The sequence below is a fragment of the Anopheles nili genome, chromosome 3, assembly GCF_943737925.1.
Source record: "Anopheles nili chromosome 3, idAnoNiliSN_F5_01, whole genome shotgun sequence".
In the NCBI taxonomy this organism is placed as follows: Eukaryota; Metazoa; Arthropoda; class Insecta; order Diptera; family Culicidae; genus Anopheles; species Anopheles nili.
In genome coordinates this window covers 54,233,081-54,246,823 of record NC_071292.1, presented here as the reverse complement: position 1 = coordinate 54,246,823, position 13,743 = coordinate 54,233,081, and the positions used below count along the sequence as shown (strand labels likewise).

General features: G+C 46.9%; 1 protein-coding gene across 1 annotated transcript; it reads right to left on the bottom strand.

Moving 5' to 3' along the window:
* Window positions 1-573: 573 nt before the first annotated feature.
* On the bottom strand, window positions 574-8,535 carry LOC128725624 (acetyl-coenzyme A synthetase). Its single transcript, XM_053819385.1, has 7 exons — window positions 8,222-8,535; window positions 4,413-4,608; window positions 4,077-4,310; window positions 3,550-4,013; window positions 3,313-3,481; window positions 3,038-3,227; window positions 574-2,976 (listed from the first exon to the last, which is right to left on the bottom strand). Exons 1-7 carry the CDS (start codon window positions 8,533-8,535, stop codon window positions 2,534-2,536), a joined length of 2,010 nt encoding a protein of 669 aa, XP_053675360.1. The 3' UTR covers window positions 574-2,533.
* Between the last annotated feature and the right edge of the window lie 5,208 nt (window positions 8,536-13,743).

Genomic DNA, 13,743 nt, shown 5'->3' with positions numbered 1-13,743 from the left:
TCAAACACTTTGTTTTCTTTTCTGTGGTTTACGAAGATATTGAACGATAACACAATGCTTCAACTTTCCTCGACTTCGACATGCATCAGGCGAAAACATAAGCAGTTTCCATAGCATCTATGAAGCATAATGCAATATATTTTACAGCATTGTGTGACCAAAACTGGGTTTTAATGTAACTTTAATTCAAAATTTTCGAAAACATCCCCAACAGTAAACCTACCCCAAACAATCCTTTGCACTCAAACTTGTATATGACGTTACAAGCTACAAATGTCAGATATAATATGTCAGTTAGGTGCCGAGTCCGCCGTCAATAGATTCCGTAACATGAAATCTAATCCTGCATTTTTGAATTGAATCCTTGTTCCACATTTACAAAATGAATGACACAAAAATTTTGTTAAACAATCAAATAACAACTCTGTTTCTATATCGTGCAAATTTGATCATTAGCTCACTCCTCTTTGTTTTGCAATCGAAAACAAAATTACCGAGTATTCGTTGTAATTTTATCCAGATCTCGTTAAGTTACATTAAGGAGTTGGAAATACAGAAACTTTATACGTAGGACGGGTTATATTTCCGTTTCGAACTATTCATTCCCAACAATTCAGCTCTGTTTTACTGGATAGCGCTAATCACATTTGAATTTGAACCAACGACCGTTGGAATGTCCTTGGCAGCTTTAGCATGCGAACCGAAGCATTTAAATCACATTCAAATGGTGAAAAGAAACATTTCGTTCACATTGCATAATATCGATATGTATTTCCAATTTATTCCAATATCATTTCATCAGTACAGTATAATTTTTATATATATTTTCCTCGCTTGTGTCGGAATGAGTACTACCTATCCCACGTCGTGTAGACTCGAGAGAATGAACAACAGCAAATATGGGTGCCTCGGCGGCATTATACACAGTACAACCATGGCGGCCCGTGCTGGGAACGGACCGGCATTGCACAATACATTCCACGGCGATTACATAGCCGGGTCACCATCAAAAGTATACGGTTACAAAAGCTTACCGCGAAGCAGGAGAGGACCGATTGCTTGTGGTCACAGTCGAACCTCGCCTGGGTGTAGGCACGCTACATGATATGTATCGTTTGGGCGATGATAAGAAATCGAGCTGCAGCTGCCCAACGGATCCTCGAGCGCGTGGTTGAGCGCATATCCGAAGGAAACCAACCCGTACCCGTTTCCGGCCTAAGAAACCCGTTCACTCACTCGATAACAACAGAGGGTGTGTAAAAGGCCGTTGCAGCCTACAGAACAAGTTGCGCTACGCTTTAACAGTCGATAAACATCTAATTCACAATAAGATAGCATAGATTTCATTAATCCTACAAAAAGGTTCTCTCCTACAAAGGAAAGAAGTGATATGTTTCGATTTTTGTTTAGTATGGGTTGATCCTGCGGGAATCATGTGTCTGCAGTCCCTTCGTGCATCCTTTATCGAAAAGAGAATGGGGTTTGGTGGTGTGAAATGTAATGGATGGGTTTCGGGTTTTAAAGGGCGCTTTCGTGCCGCATAAAGCGATGTGAGTGTTTATTTGTGATCAAACTTATAAACGATAAGGAGAGTAGTGAAAATAATAAAACATGGAAATCTGTAAAATGCGTGTATCCCTGCGCGTTCGTTCGTTTGTGTACGTGTATAACATGAATATTATCGTTGCAAGAGAAGCCGTAGCACACTGGGCTTAAATGCTACCCCACCAGTGTGATAATGCACGCGTGGGCTTGTGTAACGTGTCTGTTTTCGTTCACTAACTTTTTCACCAAAACAACTTATGCCTTTCCTTTCGAGCCGCGTCCCTGCGCTTGCTTCAAATGAGTTTTGTTTCTGACCGCCGTTTACGGAAAATTATTTAATGCTTACAGCATTCGCTTTTATGTTTGTGTTTGAGATTGCCACCAAACGAGCATCACTGCTACTGCTCTTGCAATGTTTAATACTAAACAATTAGCCTTAAATTAGTTAGAATGCAATAACATCTACTTAAAATATGATCCATCCAATCTGATTAACGGTTTGCTGCGCAGTATGACTGCGTCCTCCATCTGCCGTCTTAAACCTAAAGCACTGGAATCCACGATCTCTCCCCACCGGTGGGAGGCTGTTCCGGTTCCGGTCGGGTGCGCTGGGTTCCGCAATTTCGTGCCACTGGACTGACGGAAAGCTTCGACGCGGAATCCGCCAGCAAGCTTTCACGCCCAATGCAGCCCCTATCGCGCCAACCTTTCGTCCCTTTGCTTGCCGTGATTGCGTTTGTTCCCCGATGTCCAGCATTTGTTTTTCGATTGAATGTATGTATGAGCGTGTGCTTCCTCCCCGTTGTGTTTGTGTGAATGTTTTGCGATCATTTAGCCACCGTCTGCTTCGAGGGGCCATAAGAGAAGCGATCGGACGACTATGATACATAAAAAGCTGAACAAAAGTTATCCTTGCAGTATGATTACCTAAAGCTATCGGAGCGATGAAGTTTCTGCCCGGTGCCCGTTTTTTGGAACTGTAGGCGCTTTAGTTTGTAGGCCGGTTTGAAAACAGCTGTTCGATGATAGCCTCGTCGGCCAGAGTGGACGTATCACCTACGTCCCGATCGTTGATGGCCACTTTGCGCAGGACTCGCCGCATAATCTTGCCCGATCGCGTCTTCGGCAATCCTGGCGCATGCTGAATAACGTCTGGCTGCGCGAACGGACCGATACGTTCCCGAACAAGCACTTTTAGCTCGCTGATAAGCGTCTTGTCGAAGGTTTCGTTCTGGTTGGGCGTGATAAAGCAGTACAAACATTCACCTTTCACTGGGTGAGGCCGTGACACGACGGCTGCCTCCGAGACACGTGGATGCTCGGTCAACACCGATTCTACCTCCGATGTCGACATCAGATGGCCGGACACGTTCAACATGTCGTCCACTCGACCCGTCACCCAGTAATACCCATCTGCGTCACGGCGAGCACCTGTGGAAGGACGTTCGTTTTAAATAACAGCACCTAGGATATCTCCAGCACCGTTACTCACCATCTCCCGTGCAGTAGTATCCGTTGAACTTGGAAAAGTACGTCGATTCGTAGCGCGGGTGGTTGTTGAACAGCGTGCGCATCATTCCCGGCCAGGGTTGCGAGAACACGAGGTATCCTTCACCCTCGCCCTTGATCTCTGTGCCGCTTTCATCCAATAGGGTTGGTTTCACGCCAAAGAACGGAAACGACTGGAAGCGTTGAAGGAAGTCGATATTATCGCTGGCTCATCAACGCACTTAAATTGAGCGTATTTATATCTAGCGATATACTTACGGCAGAGCCTGGTTTCATTGGTGTTGCCCCCGGAAGCGGCGTTATTACGTGACCACCGGTTTCCGTCTGCCAGAACGTGTCCACGATCGAGCACTGCTCCTTACCGATCACACGATAGTACCACAGCCACGCTTCCGGGTTGATAGGCTCACCGACACTTCCAAGAACCCTGTAACAATCGCAAACGATCGGTTGCTATAGTCCAGCCACATTTTAATTCTCGAGATCCTTGCATACCTCAGCGAGGAGAGATCGTGCTTCAGAACCGGCTCGTCACCAAACTTCATCAGCGATCGGATGGCGGTCGGAGCAGTGTAAAACTGCGACACCTTGTACTTATCGATGACCTCCCAGTAGCGATCGTTGTCTGGGAAAAACGGTGTACCTTCGAACATGACGGAAGTGGCACCATTTGCAAGAGGCCCGTACAGGACATACGTGTGTCCGGTGATCCAGCCGATGTCAGCTGTGCACCAGTAGATGTCCGAGGGTTTGTAATCGAACACGATCTTAAACGTAGTCGCCGCGTACAACAAATACCCAGCCGTCGTATGCAAAACACCCTTTGGCTTGCCCGTGGAACCGCTGGTGTAGAGCATGAAAAGCGGATCTTCCGCGGCCATCCACTCCGGATAACACGCCGGCTCGGCATCTTCCATCTCCTGATGCCACCAAAAGTCACGGTCATCTGTCCAAGGTGTCTAAAAGCACAGTGTCATATATGTTAATCAACCTCTCTGAGGTCTCCAGCATCAGCTACTCACCTCAAAGGATCCATCCCAATCCTCTTTGCCCGGTGTAACCCGGTTGATGTGCGATACGACGATGCAGGTCTGCACGCGGTGTCCGAGCTGTTCCGCCTTCTCCATCGCGATATCACAGATGTCTTTGAGGTGCAGAATTTTCTCACCTCGCCACGCTCCATCAGCGGTAATCAACACCTTCGCCTGACAATCGTGCATGCGTTCCGCCAGGGAATCGGACGAGAAACCCGCAAACTGGAATTAGCCAAAACGGGGAAAGGAAAAAATGAAACAATGCGGGCAGATTGTTGCACACCGCGCGATCAAAACCTCAACCAGGGTCGTTCCTATTCTTACCACGATCGAGTGAACGGCTCCGATGCGAGCGCACGCCAACATTGCCACGGGCAGCTCCATGGTCATGGGCATGTAGATTGACACCCGGTCGCCTTTCTGCACGCCATGGTTTTTCAGCACGTTCGCGAACCGGCAGACCTCCTCCAGCAGCTTCCGGTAGGTCAGTCTGCTGTAGTCATCGGGATGGTTTCCTTCCCTGAAACGAAGAGGGAACAAAAAATCAGCAATTCTGAGTGATAAGAACACCGGTCGATTCTATCTCCCGTGAACAGGTCGTTCCAGTTTAATTCGCCCCACGATCGATCATGTTGTGCCTGCCGCGCGTGAGTTGGGCCGAGGCGATCGCTGATAACCTTCACTTTGGCAAAAATCCCGACCTTACTGCAATGTCGTGCATTCAGATCAGGAAGCAGGAGTGTGGATCATGTTCCGTTTAACAAGCGATCAAAGTCAAGCGTGCCGGTTGAGGGGTTTTAGTTTTTGCTTTCCATTTGCCCGACAGGTTGTTGTATGTTTTCTTTTCATTGTTCCGCGGAGACCTCCTAGAGGAGGTCTTTTATTTCATGCCGTAGGTTCATATGCAATTATCGAACGGTGTCTGACGTCAGCTTGATATTACTGCGCAGGTAGTACTCTCTTTGAAAATGGCCCGTTTATAATTAAAACAAATTAATTAAGCATTTCAATTTCACCGTCCCAAATGCGTTCGAAAGCACGTTCGCGGTATTCATAAACACGTTTATCGCATCGAACGATTAGAGGCGCTTTTTTTTTTTGCAAACCATAATAGAAAGCCAATTCGCGTAGACCCCTGGCCTTACGTGTAATCTACACGGGTCGTGCCACCGGTCAGCACAAGGTTGAAGAGGACGGCAATTGGTAACAACCGCTCGCGGAAAACCTCCCGCTAGAGCCCGATTCCGTGTCGTATGATTTAACAATTAATAGATAATAGACAGATAACAGATAAACTGAGCGATGGCGAAGCGAGCACGAAAAAGACGAAGCAGAAGCCGAAGCAAAACTGCACAAATTGATCATAACCACGTAATCACGTTTCGGCGTGCATGCGAGGCATGAAAAGGCTCCTCGACCGTGGCTGGGGCTGTTTTGTTCCATTACGCAGGTCGCCATTATTAATGCGAATCGTCCGGGAACGAACGCCAGGGGCAGATGGCGTGTAAAAGTGGCATTTTATGGTTTCATCTTTTTGTCGTCGCTAGTTTTAGCACCACCGATACCACCGAGATTCAGCACCGGAGCTGTGAGCGTAATGTGTTAATAAAACAAAACAACGCGTGTATTTTGTTCACGTTTAAAATGGCGTTTTCGCGCGCGTCGAAAAAATACCTCATCTAAACAACTGAACCAAGGGGGTACAAATAACAATAAAACGGTATGAGAACCTAAGCAAAGAACGAAACCAAGTGCCGACACTACATTAGCCTCGGTCGAGAAGCTGCACTTGCGTTGACACGCCGCCCGAGAGCCCTCATTGCGCCATCAAAACCCACCCCATTATCATTCTTCCAACATTTGCAGTCACGTGCTTGATTCGGTATTCGCGTGCCTTTACGCCACAAGAACGCTTTCCGTTGGAGTGGGCACGCTTCACGCTTACCCCTCGGAGGTTGTGCCCTTTCCTCGAGAACTCCAGCAGCTGACCTTGGTGTGCCTTTGTTTTCTATTATTTTTTTTCGGTCATATTTTTAGCGCAAGTGCTTTTCGCGCGGTGTCTGGTTGCGTACGGAGGGCACGATGAACACGGGCATGCCGTATTTGCCGGTCGGTTTTAGACTTGGTCGGACGCTGAGTGTGCAGAGATACCACCTGGACCCAGGTTTATAGGCAAATTATTCTAAATACGAACGTCAAACAGTTTCGCTTGTTAGCACCAACGATGACGTAAGCAAGCGTTACAACGCGAAAGATGGAACTTGTTACGGCAGCAATTCGCAGTTTGACGCAATATAAACAAATCATCGAAGCGGCCAGCCACTCGAAAATGGAAGAAAAAAGTGCAAATGGCAGAAAAAAGAGGGAGCGACGAAGCTTTTCGATAGACCGCCGAGTGGTGCAGTGACAAGATTTTGACGCCAATCAAATTCCAGAGCCCAAAGCGTGGACGCTAATAATGCCATTACTTTTACTTCTCCCTCCAACGAGCAGCTAGATCGAGGATATTATCCGCGTATTGTGGAGTACCTTCTTGATGCTTTTCAGATAGACTTTGGACAGCTCATAGTGTCAAGAGCTTTATGGATCTATTACCATTCACCAGAGACCAATAATACAGAGACAAATCAGCTGATGCAAAAAAATAATCGTGCTTCACTCAGGTCATTGCCGAGCCTTGAAACTGTACCTGTTGATTGGTGTGAAGGATATATATTTTGTTATACCTGCAACCAGGCCGCACTGGCCATGTCAGCCATGTTTTTTACATCGATTTCACACGGGGTCTAGAATGCACCCGGAAAAGGAGAGGGCAGCTAGTGCACGAATAAAATGTGCTTCTGTTGTTCTCTGTTACATTTATTCTTATCGAGTGAAGGATGCAGCTCGCTTGGACTCACTATGCTGGCTTGCCGTGCTCAACCTTGCTGACCTCAACAGTCCAGAGGTGCAGCAGCAGCAGCAGCAGCAAACGTAGTCACTACAATTCCGTGAATGTACGATACACGAAGCTATTTTTAAAGCCGTCCTTCAAACCACTCCCGTTCTCTGGATCCAATCGCATATCGCGTTGTGCATAGAGGACGGCCGTTGGGATAAAGACAAACATTTGGTGAAACTTTGCTTAGGAATTGCTTCCAGAACGTTCTGAAACTTCCAAAGGCCCCTCCGAACAGGGACACGCTTCAGGCAGCTGGCCCAGTGCCGGGAAGAGTGCTTGTGGTCAGCTTTCCCGAAGTAAAGTTGAACGCAACATCGGTGGTAACTGCGTGTCTTCGATTTGAACTTTCGCTTCAGAGCTGCCTTCCGTTGGCGGTTCAAATCGACACTTTGCGAAGCCTCGGGGACAGGTCCGACGTGGAATGGAAGGTCGCTTAACCTCACCGGGCGGTGGAGAGCGAATTAAATCGACCTGAATTAACACCGCGTTCCTTCAATTATTCATTCAACCAGCTACCTTAGCATGAAACGCGCGGTCAGTAACAGTAGCCCAGCGAAGGCCCCCAATGCTGCCCCATTCGGTTTGGTAACTTCGAAGGAAGAAGTTCCACTAGCCAGTTCTAACCAGTGTTGGGTGGTAGTGGTGTTCAGCAATCAATGGGATTGACGCTAACGACGACTAAAAAGCTCCGAACCTACGTAAATCCGTCTCACGTATGCACGTACGCCTGCGGATAGTTTTCCTCCAAAAATTGTCCGTTCGCGGTGGACAGAAAACAAGCAAAATGAAAATCGATGAAATAAATTGACGTAAGCCCGCTCGGGTCGCCTGTGGGAGTGTGGAGTGTTCTTGCATTCGAGCATGCTCCCGACGACCGTCTCACGTGCCTCGCGTATCCTTCGCGCTCGCATCCAAGGACGACCGCCCCAAACGAAACAAAGCATCGAGCGCGATTGCCGTTTGTTCGGTCTCGTTACCCGTGCATTTTCCCTGTTAGTTCCCTCTCGCTCTCACTCTCTTTCATTCGCTCGCCTGGATCAGCTGCAATGTAAATCGTGTTCTGCAGGACGACCGCGGAAGTGCCTTCGAGTTACATAATGGAAAGGTACTGCGCGTTCTGGCAGGACGACCTCACAGATCCTTCTACGCTCGATGCGAAACACAGCGAACGAATTTTCCAAAACCCCCTTACCAGTAGTACGCGACGGTGTCGCCGAGGCCATTCTTAACGTTTCGATCGAGCAAGTTGTAGCAAATGTTCGTCGAGGCTCCCTCCATCCACTTGACGAAAATGGGCCCCTTCGAGATGTCGAAGTTGTACGAGAAAAAGTTCTTCGGATCGTACGGCGTTTCCCAGTGGAACTGCTTGGCTACGTTCGCCCAGAACTGGCCCGGATTCTCGAGCGACTGCTGGTAGAACTCCTGGTACTGCTGCATGCTCTTGATGTACGCCTTGCTGGCGACGTTCGGGTGCGGGTTAAACACCTGCTGCGGTTCCGACGGCATGGTGGCTGTTGCAGGTGTCCAAGAAAAAAAACGAACGTCCAGGAAAACTCACGCACTTCACAGACGGGCGTCACTGAACGCGAAAATTAGTCACCGCGCGCGAATGGACCACGAAAATCGGATTTGCTTCCCTCAAGCCGCGACACCAAGCGAGGTTTAAGTCAACGAAGTCAATCGCCCTGTGGCCTGTGTGGTTTTGTTTTTTCACATGGAACCGCGCTCGCCGTGGTTCAAGAATTCGTTTGCAAACCAATCAATCGACTGAACGCGATGGTTGCAAAAATTCGTACCCTTCGCTGAGAGAATTTTCCACTTTTCCACTCACACTCATCCAAGTAGGCCCGGCTCTCGCAAGGGTGGTTTGGATGTAACGCGGCAAATGCAAACACTCGGTCTCCTGCGACCCGTTGTTGTCGTCGCGCATATGATTTCTGTCAATGGTTAACGCGTTCGTTTTTCCTCACGCTCCGCTCACGAATTACTCACAAACTGCTCCGCCCGAATGGGGGCTGTTACTAGGTCTACTATTATACTGTTACTATCGCACTGGTATCTGGTCGCTCCTTCACCGGAAGAAGGCACACGCACACTCGGGATTCGCACCGCGGAAGCGAACCGATCTGGTTGAGCTGAGTCAGAAGAATGAGCGTTACGATGCAGCGGCTCAGGAGCGTTATACGCATTTCATGCTCGCGGAAAATGCGTGCTCTTGGGGGTGCCATCGCGTGTTCGCGTGCTCTCTCTCGCTCGCTCTCTCTACGCTGGCGCACAGTCGCTCTCTTTCGCATGCGCTTCATCTAATGCGCTCTCGCGTGGTGGAGAGCATTTTTATTTATTAACCCCAACGTGCTCCGGGGGCTATTGTTTTCGCTAATTTTGGGGAGGAACAATTTCAGCGAGAAAATTTCCCGCGGTGGAGTGGGTTTTTTCTCCTCCCATGGGAAATGTCCTTTTTTTTATCGTTCCAAATCGGCGGGGAAAATGTCCCTGGCCGGTGCAACAGGTTCCATGATGGGGACGATAATTTCCTTCCTTTGGCTAGATGGTCTAATGCAAATGATTGCCCTTCGACGCTCAATATTGCGCCAGTTGGTCGCCACTGGTCCGTCACCCAAGATTAGCCAATTTTCTCGCGCAATATCGCGGTCCCTCAATATCGAGGGCGCAATTGTTTGCTCCATTCGCATCAGCAATCGCACAAGATAACACGGTTCGTTCGATTTTTATTTACCTCTCCAATTTTCGACACCATTTGTCATTGTTTCCGTTTGGTCGCGCGTTCGATATCTCGCCGTCCGGTGGCTTTCCCTTCGCTCATTACTCACGCGCGGTGCGTTTCGCAGCCTTTCCGACCTTCGAGGGCAACGGCCAAACATACGCAAAACACCTCGTCAGCGTACTTGATTTCGTCAAAATTCGGTCAAGTTGCATAGTGTTGTTTTAGCTCACCTGGCCCTGGTTCGCTTGCACGGAAACGGTCGAGTTATCAGTCCGTGAAGAACACCAATTGGGGGCGCGTTGACGAACGGTTTGGCACGTAGCAGAGATACTTCGCAGTCACTTCTACCATGAACTTTGATCTGACCGCGTCACCCAGTTCCGGACTTTTTATGCAGAAGCAGTTTTACCAGCAACATGAAATATCACGCAGTCGCCAGGCATGCTCTAATATTCTCGTCTTTCAATCGCGCCACCTTATAATCATCCTCCCCAGGTCGCAGATTGCGATCCTCGTCCTCCTTGTTGACCGTGGCCTTCGCTTGTGTGCAATCGTCTCTCCGTCCGGCTCGCTAGCGGTTTCTCTTGATCATACTTATGCGCCCCTCGGCAAAAAGGAAACCACAGAAAGGAGCCGGCCAGCATTAGCATGATCATCCCCCGGCCGGACCGGTGAGCGTGCGCGCGGCGTGACAGCATCGTTCGATGGCGTTTCCAACCAATCGGAGCGCAAGGCGCGTCGTCGGTACAGACAGTGACGTCACCGTGACGTCATGGATAAGTTTCGCTCTCTACTGCTCGGTAGCGGCAATGCACGAATGGGCACAATGATCGCAGTAAGCCAGACCATATGCGTTATCTCGAGCGTGTGCTGGTCGCAGACGAGCCCAACCTTGCTAATCTTTTGGAGGTCAACGTCAATCCCGGAACGCGGCAGTGATTCACGACCCGAAGGGGCTGGGAGAACTCAGGGAGCACGAGCTGATAAGTGCAACGGTTGCAGCTGACCAAGAATGGTTTTCAGTGGGGTGTGAAAGGTGTGTCCTTAGCATGCACCACGTGGCTGATTTGGCGCAAAGTCCCGAACGCGTTTGCTGTCTGCCGATTGTGTTTCTGTTTTGTATGGCACAGCCGTCGTTTTATGTCGCTGTTGCCATGTGAAAGGAAAAACTATAATTTAAACGTGCAAATGCTCATACGCATTCACCCTAGCGGAAGCGTTAAAGAGATGCAATTTTAACGCTGGAGTTGGCATACTGAATTCATTGATTGAGCTAACGATTCGCGTTCCCTCGGAGGCGTTCATTATAACAGATTGGTCTGAATTATTATGATATTTTTGCAAATCCACTTTGCTGCCTTTGTTATCCGAATGCAATGTTTTCAAAACCTACGTGACTCTGAAAAGACGAGCAATGGACCCTTTGTGCGGAATCGTATAAAAGCCATGATCAAACTTACTCACTCATCTATTTACGAAAGGTGCCAAACTATTTCTCCAAAATGAATCTGTTCTGGTTCGTTGCAATTTTCGCTGCATTGTTTGCCCAGGTGTCGTTAGGTGAGAAAAAAGGAGTTTTTTCATCAATAACACCAGGTCGTTGTTAGTAACGAGTACATTTTTTTCTTTTTTAGGTTTTCTCAACCAAGGGAGAAGCGGAAATGAGGATTTCTGCTATTCTGAACCATGCGAGACCTTGCCGAGATGCCCACAGGGATACGTATGGGATGGAAGCACGTGTGTTCCCGATTGTGGATGTGGAGGCTATTAATTAATTATTCCCGAATAAAACTGCATCTGATGTAATGCAAAATGAATGAACGAATGAGATTATAATGATGTTACTATATCACATAGGCATTGAGAAATTAGCACATCTATTATGCAGTTACACATGTATACAACTACATTGTTTAAAAAATCATTTGGATAGAGCTGAAGATTGTTGCATAGCATCTACACATCGATGTTTTATTTATCTAATATGTTTATATATTTATCAGACGGTTTTGTCCGCACTATTCTTAAACTTGTCACGTTTGTGATAAATCATGCCAACATTCAACACGTGGCTCAGAAGATGGATTATTCTCAATATAAATAAATGCTCAATCCTCACCTTGCTAATAATCAGTCACTATCCAAGCAAGATACACAGGTACGAATAGGAGCAACATAATGAAAATGCAATTAGCTTTGGCAGTATCCTTCGTACTGGCTACACTTGTCACTTCAGGTAACTGTAAATATACGTCACGAATTAATAATCCAATTAATCATATTGCTTCTGCTTCAAGGTTATACCAATCCATTATGCTGCAATAAATGTATGGTTTGTCAGACGACATGCAATATAGTAGATCAACTACCCTGTGATCGATATAAATGCCCGGAAGGATTCACCTGGAATGGGGCAGTATGTATGCAGGATTATTCGAGCCAAATTCACGTCCAGCTTCCGTGCTGCTGTGCTTAAATTGTAATGCAGTTAAATAAAGCTATCAATTGAAAAAAGTTTCATTTTTATATTGAATGTCAAATGTTAACACTTACAGCCACACATAGCTACCTGGTTAATGCTGGAGTCAAACTAAAACTGGTCGAAAGAAACCCACGTGCTCGTATTGACAAAACTGTCGGGGAAAAATGCACGCATCATTTTTCAACAATGCGGCAACGTACATTTTGAAACAACGCATGTAACAAAGGCCAACTAGCAAACGAGACATTTGGATCCACGTGCCTGCTTGGTCAAAAGGGAAACAACGATGTTGGCGTGTGTTGTCAACAAACCAACGATCATGCAAATCTTACAAACAGTATCGAACCTAACAACTTTATCAAACCTATGAGCATGAAAGTTTCCAAAACACATTCAATGTGGATCTAAAACTTTCAATTCATCGTCCCGATGATCAAACAATGCGTTTGAAATATAAAAGCATGATTCGATTCGGACGTTAATCAGTCACTGCCTCAGCTGCATTAGCATCAGATATCAGTCAATAGTTGGTGAACGTAAAAAACATGAAATACTTCCTTGCAGTTCTGCTGGCGGTTGTGGCGGTAGCTCAGCTTTCCTCGGGTAAGTGCACGAGTGGATTTCATTGGAACATGGTTATTCAAAAGAGAATCTCTTTGCAGGAGCATGCTGCCCCGTGGCTAAGACCTGTTCCATCTGCTATAAGCCTGTGCTGCAATATCGAGTGCAATACGCTACTCCAGTGGAAAGCTGCAAGTGTCAGAAGTGTCCCACGGGCTACAAATACGATGGATGCAAATGTGTTCCAGTTTGCGCTTGTCGGACTTATTACGTTTCTCGTTGTTAAAGTGGCACTAAATTTCAAACATAATCATTACATATTCAAATCGAGTATATTTGAACTAATGTGTGTATAATCGCTGTAGTTTGATGTAACACAAAAAAATGCAAGCAGGAATATCATGTTTGGTATGATTGTAAAACAATAAACACATTTAATAAAACAATGTTCTGAATATACAACATAAACAACATTATTTTATCACAATAAACATAGAATTATCTTTGGAACGTGACCCTATTAGCTCGACGCTCAGACACGTTAGTTATGCTTTGTCTAGGCTCTGCTTTTCATCTCGCTACTCATATAAAATCACCAGCAATGTCTGGAAAGGATCAGTTCTCGTCCTACATTGAAAGATACAAAAGAATTCAATCTTAGCGCCATTCCTGAATTCCACGATGAAGTCGATTGTAGCCTTCGCTTTTCTCCTTGCCTGCGTCGCTCAAATTCACTGTGGTAGGTATTAACTGACTAAATACATTTTTCATGATAAACTAATATGCGAATATATATCCTTGTTTCGAAAAGCCTCGCATCCTTGCTACAAGAACTTCTTCTACACCGAGAAGTTTCCCACGGGATACGTAGAGAGCAGCAGCTGCAATTCACACCCAAACCTTTACGCCAGTTCGTCCTTCAACGACTGCAGGTGCTCGAGATGTA

What these genes read in the sequence shown, in the direction of transcription:
- LOC128725624 (XM_053819385.1), bottom strand. Translation starts at nt 8,535, where the DNA reads ATGCCGTCGGAACCGCAGCAGGTGTTTAACCCGCACCCGAACGTCGCC. An exon ending in GACACCGTCGCGTACTACTG is followed by an intron (nt 4,609 to 8,221) that starts GTAAGGGGGTTT and finishes TCTTCGTTTCAG; the next exon opens with GGAAGGAAACCATCCCGATG. An exon ending in GAGCCGTTCACTCGATCGTG is followed by an intron (nt 4,311 to 4,412) that starts GTAAGAATAGGA and finishes GGCTAATTCCAG; the next exon opens with TTTGCGGGTTTCTCGTCCGA.